Source organism: Aspergillus japonicus, assembly GCF_003184785.1.
Source record: "Aspergillus japonicus CBS 114.51 unplaced genomic scaffold BO86scaffold_61, whole genome shotgun sequence".
NCBI classification, from domain to species: domain Eukaryota; kingdom Fungi; phylum Ascomycota; class Eurotiomycetes; order Eurotiales; family Aspergillaceae; genus Aspergillus; species Aspergillus japonicus.
In genome coordinates, this window is record NW_020291698.1 from 189,050 (window position 1) to 202,276 (window position 13,227).

Sequence of the window (13,227 nt, forward strand, 5' to 3'; positions counted from 1 at the left end):
TGACTTGTTCCCCATAACGTCACTTATGCTTCGTTTGCGTGATCGCACTTAGGACACCCCCCATGAGACTGCAAGGCATCGAAAGTTGTATCATCTCCCACAACCTGACGGCCTGACCTCGCCGCCATGGCTGCGCTTAATGTTGGTCTCGACGCAAGAGCCACCCTACCACGCGCTGTTTTACTCCAGAGCTTATCGCTCGAGATGCCTGGAATTTTTCTTGGATCATTATGTTCAAGCCATGATTGGCTACGTCAAGCCTTCCACAGAACATCATCTCGCAGTTAGCCTATCTGCCTATATTGCCGAGAGATTGCGTGATGAAGCTTCAAGCTCGCCTGCTTGGGATGAAGCATATCAAAAAGCTCATATCGGCCTGCGCTCGTTCTTTAAATCTCCTCGACTGTCGCAAACAAAGGCCTTCATATCTTGCCTCTAAGTCATCAGCTTTTTTCCATTGGCAAGATGGGCTCAGATAATGTTCACGATATCCCCGTGGACACAGTCCCCGCGGGCGATGACACTAAAAAGAGCCCCGTTACGGCAGTGGCATCAGGCTCGTCCACATCATCCCTCGAAATCGCTGCCGTGCAGCGTGTCAAAGGGGGCGGCGCATTTGACACCTCAGAGGATCCCCGGTACTATAAGCCTATCCCGGAGTATGAAGGCATACATCGTTGGGATCCCTACTTTGAGTGGACGGAAGAGGAAGAGAAGGCCCTGATCAAGAAGGTATTTCTAGAAAGCGCTTCTCAATTAGCGTACAGAGCTAATAAAAAACCAGATTGACTGGCGAATCTGCACTTTTGCATGCGTGACATTCTTTGCGCTCCAACTCGACAGAGGCAACGTCGTCCAGGCCAATTCCGACACCATGCTTGCGGATCTGGGGATGAATACCAATGACTACAACAACGGGCAGACCATCTTCCTTCTCACATTCTTATTTGCCGAGCTGCCTTCGCAGTTATTATCCAAGAAGGTCGGGCCAGATCGCTGGATCCCCTTCCAGATGGTTTCATGGAGCTTGGTTGCTGCATGCCAGGCCTTCCTGAAGAATAAGACCGGATATTTCGTCTGTCGGGCCCTTCTGGGACTCCTAGAAGGTGGATTGTAAGACAAAGTCGAATTCCAAAGTTGATCTTATTAGCTGACTTTTATTAGCATTGCCGACACTATTCTCTTCCTTTCCTTTTTCTACAAATCCAAAGAGCTACCAGTCAGACTCAGTTATTTCTGGGTTTCTTACGAAGCTACTGCGATTGTCAGCGCTTTCCTAGCGGTTGGCTTCCTTCATATTCACGATGCTGATGGTAAAGGTGGCTGGCGGTACCTCTTCGCATTTGAAGGTCTAATCACTGGAATCATCGGAATCATCGCTATCTTCTGGATGCCTGCATCACCAACGCAAACAAAGGGTGGCCTCCGGGGTAAAGACGGCTGGTTCAACGAGCGCGAAGAGAAGATTCTTGTCAACCGCGTGCTGCGTGACGACCCTAGTAAGGGAAGTATGCACAATCGGCAGGCTGTATCACTCAAGATGCTTTGGACTGCTCTATGCGACTATGATATGTGGCCGATCTATTTGCTCGGTCTGACATGGATGATTCCTAACACACCTGCAACAAACTATATCACCCTCGAGCTTAAATCACTTGGCTTCGGTACCTTCCAGACGAACCTTCTCACCATTCCTGCCTATGTTATCTTCATCATCAACCTTCTGTTCTGGACTTGGATTTCCGAGCGCTTTAATCAGCGTTTATTGCTTGGCCTCGTCATGGAATTCTGGTGCTTGGTTTTACTCATTGCACTAGTTGCTCTTCCGGACGGGGCCAGCGCATGGGGGCGATGGGCCATCCTCATTCTATTGATTGGCGCCCCTTATATTCATGCTATCATTGTGGCCATGACGTCCAGAAATGCAGGCTCAGTCCGGACGCGAACGGTTGCTAGCGCTGTGTACAACATGATGGTGCAAGCGTCCAATATCATTGCCAGTCAAGTGAGTTACGCCTTAATACTCAGCCTATGGTGAAAGTCAGCTAATTTTTCCCAGATCTATCAAGCGAAGGACAAGCCATACTACCATACTGGCAACAAAGTACTGATTGCCATGGCCGTATGGAGTATACTAGTGTTTATTGGGGCCAAGCTCTACTACATTTGGCGTAACAAGTAAGCTCACCCAACGTCACTGTCTGATTATCATGCTAAGACTATAATGCAGACAGAGAGCCGCCATATGGGACGCTATGTCCAGTGCCGAGAGAGAGGCATACCTGGCCGATGTCGCCGACAAGGATCTTGGTAACAAACGGTCAGACCCCTGGACTTTTCTCATCGATTACGAATACTTTTCTAACAGCCCCGCAGCCTCGACTTCCGATTTACGCATTGAGCCCTCTTTCATGGCATATACCTTACGAAGCTCCCACACATAACTTTTCTCGGGGAGACTCTATGGAGTCTCATTGGACTTAATGACTTAAAAATAGATGAACGATAGATAGCATCTCATAGAAACTAAAATTTCAAGGGCCCATGTCTAATACCAATCAAGCAACAGCCTAAGCACAAGCACACTAAGCACACATAGAATTCTGGACTATGATTCACTCCATCAAAGTGCGAATCAAGGAAGATGACCGCGGTTGAAGAGCGGATAAGCAAGCAGGGTGTCTACTAGTTAGTTCCCTTTGGGGCGGCGGAGCTGATAAATCAGAGATGACTTCCCCACCATAAGCCTCCCCGCGTCATAGCATATTCGAACAAACTTCAACTGATAGCAAACTAGGAGACGTACTGTATCTCGAAAATAAAGCAATGTCGACTTCCAGCCCAATCCACTTCTTCGACATCAAGTCGACCCTCTCTGGTGAGTATCAAAGAGCCCATCTTCAATCCATCCACATCACAACAAGGCAAAACAAAACAAAACGAGCATCACATGCTAACAAACCCACCAGGGTCGGCGCGGGCCTGGTCCCCCAACACCATCAAAACCCGCATGGTCCTCAACTACAAGCAGCTGCCCTACACACAGACCTTCCTCAGCTACCCGGACATCGCCCCCTTCCTCTCCCACAGAGGGGTGCACCCTCAAGCCGAAGGCCGACCCTATACACTGCCCGCCATCTGCTACCCGGCCTCCCTCTCCGCCAGCCCCTCGGGCACGCTGATGGACTCGCTCGCCATCGCCACGCACCTCGAGGAAGCCTTCCCCACGGCTCCATCGATCTTCCCCTCCGGCGACGCCAGCTACGCGCTCGCGCTGGCCGTCAGCAAGCTCATGGGCGCCGTCTGGATCAACGCCGTCCCGTTGGTCGTCCCCCGCGTCGCGGACTTCCTGGACGCCCGGGGCCGCGAGTACTTCATCAAGACGCGCTCGGCGCAGTTCGGGAAGCCCCTCTCCGAGGTCCGGCCCCGGGATGCCCGCGAGGTGGCGCGATTGCTCGACGCCATGAAGCGGGACATGGCCGTCATCGTGATGATGCTGCGGGGTCGGCGCGGGAACAAGGAGGACGGCCAGGACGGTGGCGGTGGCGGCCCGTTCTTTGAAGGGAAGACCCCCGGGTATGCGGACTTTCTGGTCGTGGCGGTTCTGGCGTGGTTCCAGCGCGGGGATCGGACGGTCTGGGCGGAGATGCTTGGGGTGGGGGATGGGGAGGTCAGGGCGCTGTGGGAGGCTTGTTTGCCGTGGGTGGAGGGCCAGGGCGAGGAGAAGGATGAGTCGGAGTGGGAGATTCCTCGTTGACAGTGTTGCGCTTGCTTTCGGAAAGTCATGGAGGAGTGCAGTGGAGGGTTTTGAAGTCGCTCCAAGTGAAGCCTGCGCCTACAATAAGTGAAAGTGTTGAAAGCATTCCATTTCGCGCCTGGTTCTTGGGAAATAGTACATGATAAAAAGAAATGAGAATATGAGTTACAAGGAGAATTATCTCTCTTCCACACGCAGTCACCCCCCGCCTCCCCAGCCGTCCAGCCCTTCCCCTGGTTGCCAATACCATTGTACATTGTGGGTCGTAAGTCGGGACAGTATCGGCCAACGTGAAGAAAAACCTCCCACCGAGAAAATCGCAGATTCGCCAAAGATACAGAATATATATTTTCTACAACCCGCGGAGGAAGTTGGTCTCTCTGATGCCCTTTCTCCGAGCATCTCTCGCGCTCCGGGTGATCTCGGTCCGCTTCTCGAGACTCTCGGCGGCGACAACCAGAGTATCCTGGGCCTCTGCCTGAGCGCGGTTGTAGGCGGCGGGCGTGATATCGTTGGCCTGTTCGTGGATGGGGATCACGGGAGGGAGGTTCGCGGCGCGGGCGGCCATCTTCTTCTCGTAGCGCTTGCGCTGCTTCTTGTTCAGGGCTGTGGTTGTGGAGAAAGAAGCACGGTGTTAGTCAAAAAGAACCGAAGCTGGAGACGAATTTCGTAGCACTGGTTACTAGGGGTCCCTTACTGCTTGGGTCAACGCCACCCTGCTCGGTCTTCCCCTTCTTGCCCTCATCCAGCAAGCCCCACAGCCAATCGGGGTACTCCGAATCCTCCAGAGCGAGCAGATCAGGCTTGTTCTTGAAGTAGTTGAGCCCGTTCAGTTTCGTGCCAGCAAGGCAGCTGCTCGGGGGGCGCTCGACGACCTTGCGGGCCTTTCCGGGGTGGACATCACTGTGGACGCCGTCCGTGGAGGTGCTCAATGGTTGCGACACTCCAGGGGTGGCGGAGGAGACGGCGGACGCGACGGTCACGTCGCTCACGCCAGGCTGTCGGGGCTTGGGCGGCGGCGGTGCGGCGGACACGGTGGGCTTGCCGTCACTGTAGTTGCGGAGCTGAGCCCGCTGGATGGGGAGAGAGAGCTGGCGCGCGCCAGACAGGGCAGGCGACGTAACCGTGTGCTGCTGGAATCGAGACAGGATGCCCGTCCGGCATCGTTGGCAGATCATTTTGAGGTGTGAAGTCTGGCAGGTTTCGGCTGTACTAAAGACAGAAAGGATGGATGATAGTAGCTCGGTCACCGGAGTCGTGATATGCCGTCCTCAGCCCGAAGACAAGCCGTGTACGCTGAATCAAAATGCTGTGTAATGGAATCCTACCGACCGGCACGCAGTGAGAGTGCACTTATCGAGAAAACTGCGGCATGAATTTGATGCCAAGCCGGAGGTGAGCCGACACGTGACCGTGTCGCTCAGTATTCAATAACTTGCCAACTATTCCTTGATTCAAACAGTCTGAGTCTATTGGAAAGGTAGATTCTTCGGCGTTATGGAGCTCAAGAGAAGCTTTGTGTCTAATCCCCGTGACTGCAAGAAGGTCTCAACTGCGTCCTGCGCACCTACCAATAGCTCAATCATCAGTATTTAGAAATCATGTGCTTGATGACTAAGTCGGGAATCTGACCTTCGCGATAAACCGATACGGGCAGCCCGACGAATATACTTCACCTCGACCATGTTCAGATACGTGACAGTCCTGCCAGAACACATATCATGCCTCTGAGGTCACTCACGACGTCTTATCTGCTTGGTAACATTGACTCTGGTTAAAATTACGAGATGTCTCTCGCTTTTCGAGTATCATGATTCTAAATGCAGATACTCATGGTTTCGAAGGCACGTTTTCATATGTGTTTGCTTGCCATCAACATCTTTTTAATGATTCCTCTACTCTTATTTGAAATCACATCGCTTTCTGAACGCTCCCATAGTCAAGCATTGCATTATTCTTACTACACTCTTCCAAGTGCGACGAATGCGGCTTCTTCGAGCTATCTTGGAACCCGAAGTGACATTCGACAGATAAGGCACCCGCGCATTTTTCTGGCAGGTAATCTGCGGCATCTAGAATCGACGGCCATGTCAATGAATTCTGAGTACCTGTCGATGCACTACTGCGTTCTAACGGCAAAGCTGGGACATGCTCCAACCGTCTAGCAGTCCCACTGTCCCTGTCACCGCTGCTCCCGCGCGGACAATTTCCGTCCGCAGATGGATCCTCGACTTCCCTGCCGGTATCAACTAACAGGAAATGTCAACGAACATTGCAGGAGCCGAGCATCATGCCATCCCGTCCCTGGTTGCCTCGTGCATTATCACTCACATCCCATGCATGTCGACTGCCGTTATACCTTTGCCGCCTTGTCGATGCCTGCAACTGCTCCCGCAGGAAGCACATTACTGGAGAGAACAGGGCAAAGCTAAGGCAGGCTGCGCAATCTCTCTGGAGTTCACATATGGCTTGTCTGACAGTCAAGCCTTCCATTGGTTCTAGACATTCTCGCTGTCAGCGCTAGTCTCTGATGTTCATCTCCAGGATGATCGTGTGAGCAGTGCTATCTAGCCTCCAAGGTCTGATAAGAACATGATAACCCTCCCCGGAATGCCTTCCTTGCTTGACTGCGCCGAACCTAAACATATAAAGAGCAGAGAAGACCTGCAGAGACTGCATCTGCGTCGAAAGATGAAGTGTTGGCAGGCAGTCTGACTAATCATTCACCCGAACGTCCACTCCTTCCGCTCTTTTGATCGCCCATGCTTTCTCCCTGCCCCTCATCCCCCCTCTCTATCATTGCCTAAGGTCTCCTGCTCTGTTCAATGATATGATATGTATGCTTGTCGACGGCTGGAGCAAGCATACTCATTCCGTGACGGCATTGGTCTCGTCGACTATCTCAGACTCTTCTCAAGCACATAAAGCATGATAACAGATTACAGCGTCCTCGAGCGCACATGGGACTAGCTCCACGGCAAAAGTGTGACATCTGTCAATCTACTAACACTACACATGAAAGGAACGTGGAAGGCATCGCACTCAATGACCCTCTTCAATTGCTTGCAACAGAGTCAGATGTAAAGTATAGTGGTGCGTACTATGTGATGGGATGAAAATAGCGAATGCGTTCGTCTCTATCATGCAAAAAAATATCACGAGTTGCTTGAGGCTGTCGAATTATGTCCCAACACACGAACAGGAATCATGGGGATATACGAAGAATCGGTAACCGAAGGAAAATTATGACGGTCACAGGACGATAAACGAAAGAATCATGAAAGGCAAAACCCAAACCAAGCGCCACATAGATGAAACAGGGTGATTAAAATGGTATCCGGGCCTATGCAGAGAGGCCACTGACATCAAGGAAATTACACAAGCTCACACACGCATCTTTCAGCGTCTTCTCAGTTTTCCACTCGAGCTCGTTCTGTGACCTAGTGGCCACTGCAACGCACGAACCAACATCACCAGCACGACGTCCAGCCGCTTTCCGGGGAATGGGCTTGGAAGACACGCTTTCCATGGTGTTCACCACCTCCATCACAGAATGACCGCGTCCTGTGCCGAGGTTGAAGGTGCGGAAATTCTCAGCCAACTTGCCTCCATTGGCGGCACTGAGGGCAGCGATGTGCCCTCGGGCGAGATCGGTAACGTGGATGAAGTCGCGGACGGCGGTGCCGTCCTCAGTGTCCCAGTCTGTGCCGAACATTTGCAGTTCCGCATATTGCCCGGTCATGACTTTGACAACCACCGGCAGGAGATTGGTGGGTATTTGGCGGGGATCCTCGCCAAGGAGACCTGACTCATCGCATCCAATTGGGTTGAAATACCGGAGAGCGACAATGGTCCATTCTGGATCGGAGGCCGCGAGGTCTGCTAAGATGGCCTCGCAGATCCATTTAGTGCGGCCGTAAGGGTTGGTGATGCCTGTGCAGCCGGCCTGGACAAGTTGCTCGGATCCGTTGTGGTCCGTGAAGGTCTCGTCTTTGTGAACGCAAAGTTCCTCTTTCAGCGGCAGGCCGGAGGTGGCCAAGGTACCATACACGGTGGCAGAGGATGAGAAGATAAAGGTTTTGATGCCATAGTCACCCAAGGTGGTAGCAAAGTCGATGAGGCCACTGACATTGTTTGCATAGTATTTCAGAGGGTTCCTGATGCTTTCTTCAACTGCTTTGTAAGCAGCGAAATGGATGACACCGGCGATTTTGGACTTGGGGGAACCCCATCTGGATTGGGTTTGGTACTGATCGAGAAGCTCTCGGAGAGCCACAGTATCCCGGAAATCATGAGCGTGCAGCTGCAAGGAAGGCATGCATGTTCCTTGTTGCTCATGATGCTTGGACGCCAGCAGCTTGATGCGGTCGAAGACGCTCTGGAAGGAGTTGCTGAGATTGTCGATCACGATTACATTATAATTGGCTTTGAGTAGCTCCAATGTTGTGTGACTTCCGATGAACCCGAGACCCCCTGTAACGAGGATGTACTGATCGAGGGGGAAGTTGCGCAGCAACTCCTCGAGATTGCCATCAAACAAGACGGATGACTGCGTCGCTGGCGTATCCACGAAGCCCGGGGAGTTGGGCTCCACCGGAGTGCTTGCATCGGACTGTCGAGGGCTCTCCATTATTGGCAATGAAGGAGGGCGGGGATTTGGGAAGATGGGAAGTACGACTTCAAAGGTGAAGCAGGTCAGGAAGCTTTGGTCAGACAATGACAAGGAAACGAAAGACTTTTATTCGAGCGAGGGTTCGTTCGATGACGGCGGGTGACTCCGAACAGAATCGTGATGAGATCAAAGACAGGAGTTCCCAAGTCTTATACTCCTTTGGAAGAACGAGTGGCGGCCCTATGCTATGGTTCTCCGATGTAACCGCTGCTGAATCTGGCCAGCTAGGTTGGGCGATGATATCGTGATCGGTGACTTTGCTTATTTACAACCAGGGAGCATGGCCATACGAAGCGAATGGATATCAGAGAAAGGAAGCAAAAGACGAGGTGTAAGAGGAGGATGGCCAAAGAGAAATATTAATTATAAAAAAGAAAAGAGGATGGACAAGAAAAAAAAAAGGGAATAAAATAAATTGGATAGGAATCGGTGGGAGCGAACGATGGTACCAGAGGATCTGGAAGAAGCAGAAGACAAGAGAGAAAGAGTGGAAGAGAAAAAAAAGTAAATATAAAGAGTCGACGATGTCAGCGAGAGATCTTATTGGGATGGAACAATCGGGCCTAGACGAAAGACTGACTGACTGACAGAGTGCGTGACTGCGTGAGTGAGTGATTCGATTTGCCTTAGCCTTCAGGTTGGTTGGAATCTCGCCTCTTTGGTGATTATTTTTTTATGGTTATTTTTAATTATATTTTTTTTTATTATAATGGTTGATGACTTGGGACTGGACTCTTCGATCGAACTCTAGACGCCTCCACAGAGACTTGCAGCAGCAACAGCAACTACAATCAGAGCAAGAGCAAGAGAAAGAGCATCAGCAATCTCGAGTACATCATACATCATCGGATATCCACCGATACGAAACAAGAGAGTACCAGAGTACGGGGAAGAAAGGGAAAGTACAGTAAGTAGGTAAGTAAATTGGATGGAGAATTGAAAAAGTAGGGGCGAAACCAGAAAAAGAAAAAAGAAATTGTTCCAGCAGCAAAGCAGAAACAGCAGCAGAAACAGCAGTCGCAGGAGCAGTTGCTATTGCTGCTGGTTCTTACTGCTATTCTGCTGCTGCTTTGCTGCTGCTTTGCTGCATGGGCGAAACCCTGCCCCGCTCTATTTTGGGCTCGCGCGCGCCATTCATCTCTTTTTGCGCTTTACCTGCTGTGTTTTTTTTACCTTTACCACAATTCCCTTACTCACCACCCACTCACTCAAATCATTTTACTCTTTTTTCTCACTTAGCATCAGATTATTTGGTTACGTTTAGAAGGCTGACTAGACTACTACTTAATTCTAGTCCTTCAAGGCCCGGTTCTGGCGCAACTCCGCTATTATGGAGCAGCCCACCAGCCCACTTCTACTATCCCCATTAGCCAAAACCCACTTCTAAGTGCAGTACTAATTTGGCTCGCCCGCAAGTGTTGGTGCGCACGGTTTCAGCTATTCTGCTCCTGGTTCCATCATAATCACCCACTAGTCTATCGTCGTCGTTCATCATGATGGGGCAAGAAAAGCACGTGAGAGACCGCCGCTGTCTCGCCAGTACACGCTCGCGAGTTATCCTCGCCGTCTTTGTTATCATTGCCATCCTCGCCGTCGTCATTCCACCAGCAGTTGTGGTCACTCTACACAAGAAGAACAGCATGGGTCCCAAAGCGTCGGTTTTTGTTCCGCTCTATGTGTATCCTGCTCCCGGAGCCTGGGATCCGCTAGAGAAAGTGTACGTTTTTGTCCGGTCTTCATGCTTCTTTGAGCGCCATCCCAAATCGACCCCCTCCCCCTCCCCTCCCCCCCGGCCAACCATACATACGCTTTCCCTGGTCCATGCTCGTTCGCCCCGTGGCATGATACAGGTAACTTCAATGTATAGCGGACTCAGCTAAGCGCCACAGGGTCTCTACACATCCCGACGTCAACTTCACGGTGGTGGTCAACCCCGGTAGCGGCCCTGGGCCCGATGCCTTGCCTGACGCCAACTATACCCGAGAGGTTCCTAAGCTCGCTTCCTATGACAATGTTCGTCTACTAGGTTATGTCGCTACCACGTACGCCAATCGCAACATCTCGTTGGTGCGCCGCGACATCGAGACCTATGCGGCGTGGCCGACCAACAGTTCCAACCCCAAGCTTGCGGTTCGGGGCATATTCTTTGATGAAACGCCTCAGCAATACGATGCGAATACCTTGGCATATCTTCAAGAGCTGACGGCCGTGGTGAAGAGCCATCCTGGCCTTGGGCCGGATAATTATGTACGTGAGACGTTTCTTTCCGTTTTCCCCGTATTTTCATTACCATGCCGGCCCGGGGGGCATTGTCCCTCCCCATACATGGTTACTTACATAACTTTCCTTACCAAAATTCCGGTTCCCAGTATCTTGGAGACGGCTCCACCCCTTTTATGATTTTCCTTGCTCCACTGTCAATTTTTTGCTGTTTGCCGGTTGATTGTTTTTTTTTCTCCCCCAGAGCTCGTTGTTGAATTCCGCCCCCTTTGTTTTTTCTCGATGACCCGAATTTCCATCCGGTCCGGATCGGATCGCCGTTTGGGCTGTTCAGTGTTGTTTCTCTCCATTGAGAAAGATCAACGGGAAAGAGAGAAACTCGGCTAGTTTCTAGCTCGGCTCGAGCCTAGTCCAGCCCAACTAGCCTAGCCACCTGTATTGTTTCTTTCAATCGTTCGCTATTGACATTTCGCCGTTCCCTTCGTGGCTGACATCACTCGTTTTTCGCCGCTTGTTGTCCAGGTCGTCCACAACCCCGGCGTGATTCCTGACTCCCGGTACCTGAGCACCGCTGATTCGACCGTCGTCTTCGAGGCGACTTACCAGACCTTCCTGGACCGCCAGGGGGCTAAACTCTTCCAGGAGATCCCCAACAGCACGCGCCAGCAGCTCACGGCCGTCGTGCATTCGGTGCCTGCCAGCGTGGAGGGCTCGCATTTCCGGAACCTAGTGAAGCAGGTGCGCAAGGTCGCGGATGAGGTGTTCATCACCCATCTCGATACGAATTACTATGCCAGCTTCGGGAGCCAATGGGAGCAGTTTGTCGATCTGATGGCGAAATCATGAGAGTTGCCTTTGACAGGCATCTGTGATAGTGTGGCGCGTCTGGTAAAAAAAAGGGCTGGTCTAGTCTTTGCTATAGTTCTTACAGTTCCTTCTATCATATATTTTGGCGGCCAACGGGGGTGGTAGTATATATTCTGCTTTTTGCGTGTTTTGGCGGCTTTTTTCCTCACCAAATCATCAAGGTTTCGACTGTGTCGCTTTTCGGATGAATGGAATGAACTTATATGGTCTGGTATACGATACTATAGTATAGCAAAGAGGATTTTCTAGATCATGATGAATGTGAATGACGTATTTACGAGCTCAATGAGAAAACTGAAAGTCATTTGTCAGCATCGATACGATTATCAGCATACGGCGCTGTAATATCACTAAGCCAAATCTAGCTTAGCTCAGTACCATACATACAGCGGCTGGAAAACTCAGGCAACATCTGAACTGAACCTTTTTTCTCTTAGTACTCCCAAGACCACCAGAAAAAAAAGGTAAAGACAAGACAGGACAAGTGATTGTTTCTCCCATCCCCCCATCAGTAAAGCTCCTATTGGACCTACCCCTTGAAGGGAAGAAGAGTTCTTGGGATATTGCTTCGTTGAATTCTAAACATAAACCTGCAACATGCAACCATCATCCCTTCCTCCCCCTTCCTTCATTCCTTCCAATGTAAGAAGTTAGGGCAACGGCAGGTACGGCTGCCGGTTTTATCGAGTATCTTTTCCCCTGGTTTCTGAGTTTCCGAGAGTATTTACGTGATTACGTGACATTCGCGTTTTTACCGCGGAGGTCGGATGGGTGTGAGTGAGGTTGACAGTGGGGTAATTTTGAAAGCGAGCGGAACTTACAAAAAAAAAAAAAGAAAAAAAAAAAGAAAAAGAAAAAAGAAAAGGAAAAAGAAAGAGCTCGGGCACTTAGCTAGTTCTAGCGCACCATCCACTCCACCTAGCCTTTTCTGTCCTAGCGCGAACCGATAACTGCATCTCCCTGGTAGGTACAGTACCTATGAAGTAGTGGGTGCTGTGCATCCCTATCCCAGAGGGGTAAGGCAGCGACAAGCAAGAGACATCAAGTCCAAGGAATTAGGACGCATTGGGAACCTCACCGGCAGGCCGGGGTCTTGGCCCCACGCTAGAGTCAAGACTCAAGAGCAAGAGGCAAAGATGACGGAAAAACAGAGTCCAGAAGGACTCATTCATGCCAAGGTGCTACTCGCTGGTGACCTATTGAGGCCAGAAGAAGGGGGATGTCTAAGGATGCACTATAAATGTCTTAGACCATGAGTTAGATCATACTGTAGTCTCTTGTTGAAGGGCTCAGCCAGTCTAGACTGCGCTAAAAGCCGGCCGGGGAAGAATGAATGTGCAGTAGCTGAAAAGTGTGGTAGTCGCTTGCTTCCTGAGGATTAGGATTACGTGCTAGCCAAAGGCTGAGATGTGCTTGACAATGGTGCCTGATGTGTATGGTTGGCAGACACCGAATATGAGGACAGATCCTCGAGGTTGAGAATCGGTCTATTGCATGGGCCACTTGGAAGTGACTTACCTGCAATTTTCTAGCAGAGAACTCACTTCTATACATAGTACCTTGCATATATACCATGCTAGAATTGTGCTCAGGCTTTCTCAAGTATGATGATTCTGAAACTATAGCAGGAAGGAGACTGGTTTGTGTTACCTGCGAAGCAATTCCGCTGATTCTACACCAACTTGTGGTCCAGGGGAATAAACACTTGCCT

At 50.8% G+C, this 13,227-nt stretch overlaps 5 protein-coding genes across 5 annotated transcripts; 3 read left to right on the forward strand and 2 right to left on the reverse strand.

Moving 5' to 3' along the window:
* Positions 1-465: 465 nt before the first annotated feature.
* Positions 466-2,401, forward strand: BO86DRAFT_321434 (putative transporter; the record flags this gene model as incomplete). The annotated part of the gene is made up of 6 exons (XM_025668344.1): positions 466-732; positions 785-1,113; positions 1,165-2,005; positions 2,060-2,178; positions 2,231-2,320; positions 2,377-2,401. The coding sequence occupies 6 exons, from the start codon at positions 466-468 to the stop codon at positions 2,399-2,401; spliced, it is 1,671 nt and encodes a 556-aa protein (XP_025524112.1).
* A 333-nt stretch (positions 2,402-2,734) lies between these two features.
* On the forward strand, positions 2,735-3,941 carry BO86DRAFT_412577 (putative glutathione S-transferase). Its single transcript, XM_025674659.1, has 2 exons — positions 2,735-2,878; positions 2,970-3,941. Exons 1-2 carry the CDS (start codon positions 2,827-2,829, stop codon positions 3,755-3,757), a joined length of 840 nt encoding a protein of 279 aa, XP_025524113.1. The 5' UTR covers positions 2,735-2,826; the 3' UTR covers positions 3,758-3,941.
* On the reverse strand, positions 3,736-5,272 carry BO86DRAFT_369283 (mitochondrial 54S ribosomal protein mL54). The gene is made up of 2 exons (XM_025670236.1): positions 4,455-5,272; positions 3,736-4,363 (listed from the first exon to the last, which is right to left on the reverse strand). Exons 1-2 carry the CDS (start codon positions 4,933-4,935, stop codon positions 4,110-4,112), a joined length of 735 nt encoding a protein of 244 aa, XP_025524114.1. The 5' UTR covers positions 4,936-5,272; the 3' UTR covers positions 3,736-4,109.
* A 1,828-nt stretch (positions 5,273-7,100) lies between these two features.
* BO86DRAFT_382387 (NAD-dependent epimerase/dehydratase family protein) lies at positions 7,101-8,387 on the reverse strand (the record flags this gene model as incomplete). The annotated part of the gene is made up of 1 exon (XM_025670810.1): positions 7,101-8,387. The coding sequence occupies one exon, from the start codon at positions 8,385-8,387 to the stop codon at positions 7,101-7,103; it is 1,287 nt and encodes a 428-aa protein (XP_025524115.1).
* A 1,535-nt stretch (positions 8,388-9,922) lies between these two features.
* On the forward strand, positions 9,923-11,495 carry BO86DRAFT_403036 (spherulation-specific family 4 protein; the record flags this gene model as incomplete). Its single annotated transcript, XM_025673904.1, has 3 exons — positions 9,923-10,146; positions 10,319-10,676; positions 11,172-11,495. The coding sequence occupies 3 exons, from the start codon at positions 9,923-9,925 to the stop codon at positions 11,493-11,495; spliced, it is 906 nt and encodes a 301-aa protein (XP_025524116.1).
* Between the last annotated feature and the right edge of the window lie 1,732 nt (positions 11,496-13,227).

What these genes read in the sequence shown, in the direction of transcription:
- BO86DRAFT_412577 (XM_025674659.1), top strand. Translation starts at nt 2,827, where the DNA reads ATGTCGACTTCCAGCCCAATCCACTTCTTCGACATCAAGTCGACCCTC. An exon ending in CATCAAGTCGACCCTCTCTG is followed by an intron (nt 2,879 to 2,969) that starts GTGAGTATCAAA and finishes CAAACCCACCAG; the next exon opens with GGTCGGCGCGGGCCTGGTCC.
- BO86DRAFT_369283 (XM_025670236.1), bottom strand. Translation starts at nt 4,935, where the DNA reads ATGATCTGCCAACGATGCCGGACGGGCATCCTGTCTCGATTCCAGCAG. An exon ending in GGGTGGCGTTGACCCAAGCA is followed by an intron (nt 4,364 to 4,454) that starts GTAAGGGACCCC and finishes CCACAACCACAG; the next exon opens with CCCTGAACAAGAAGCAGCGC.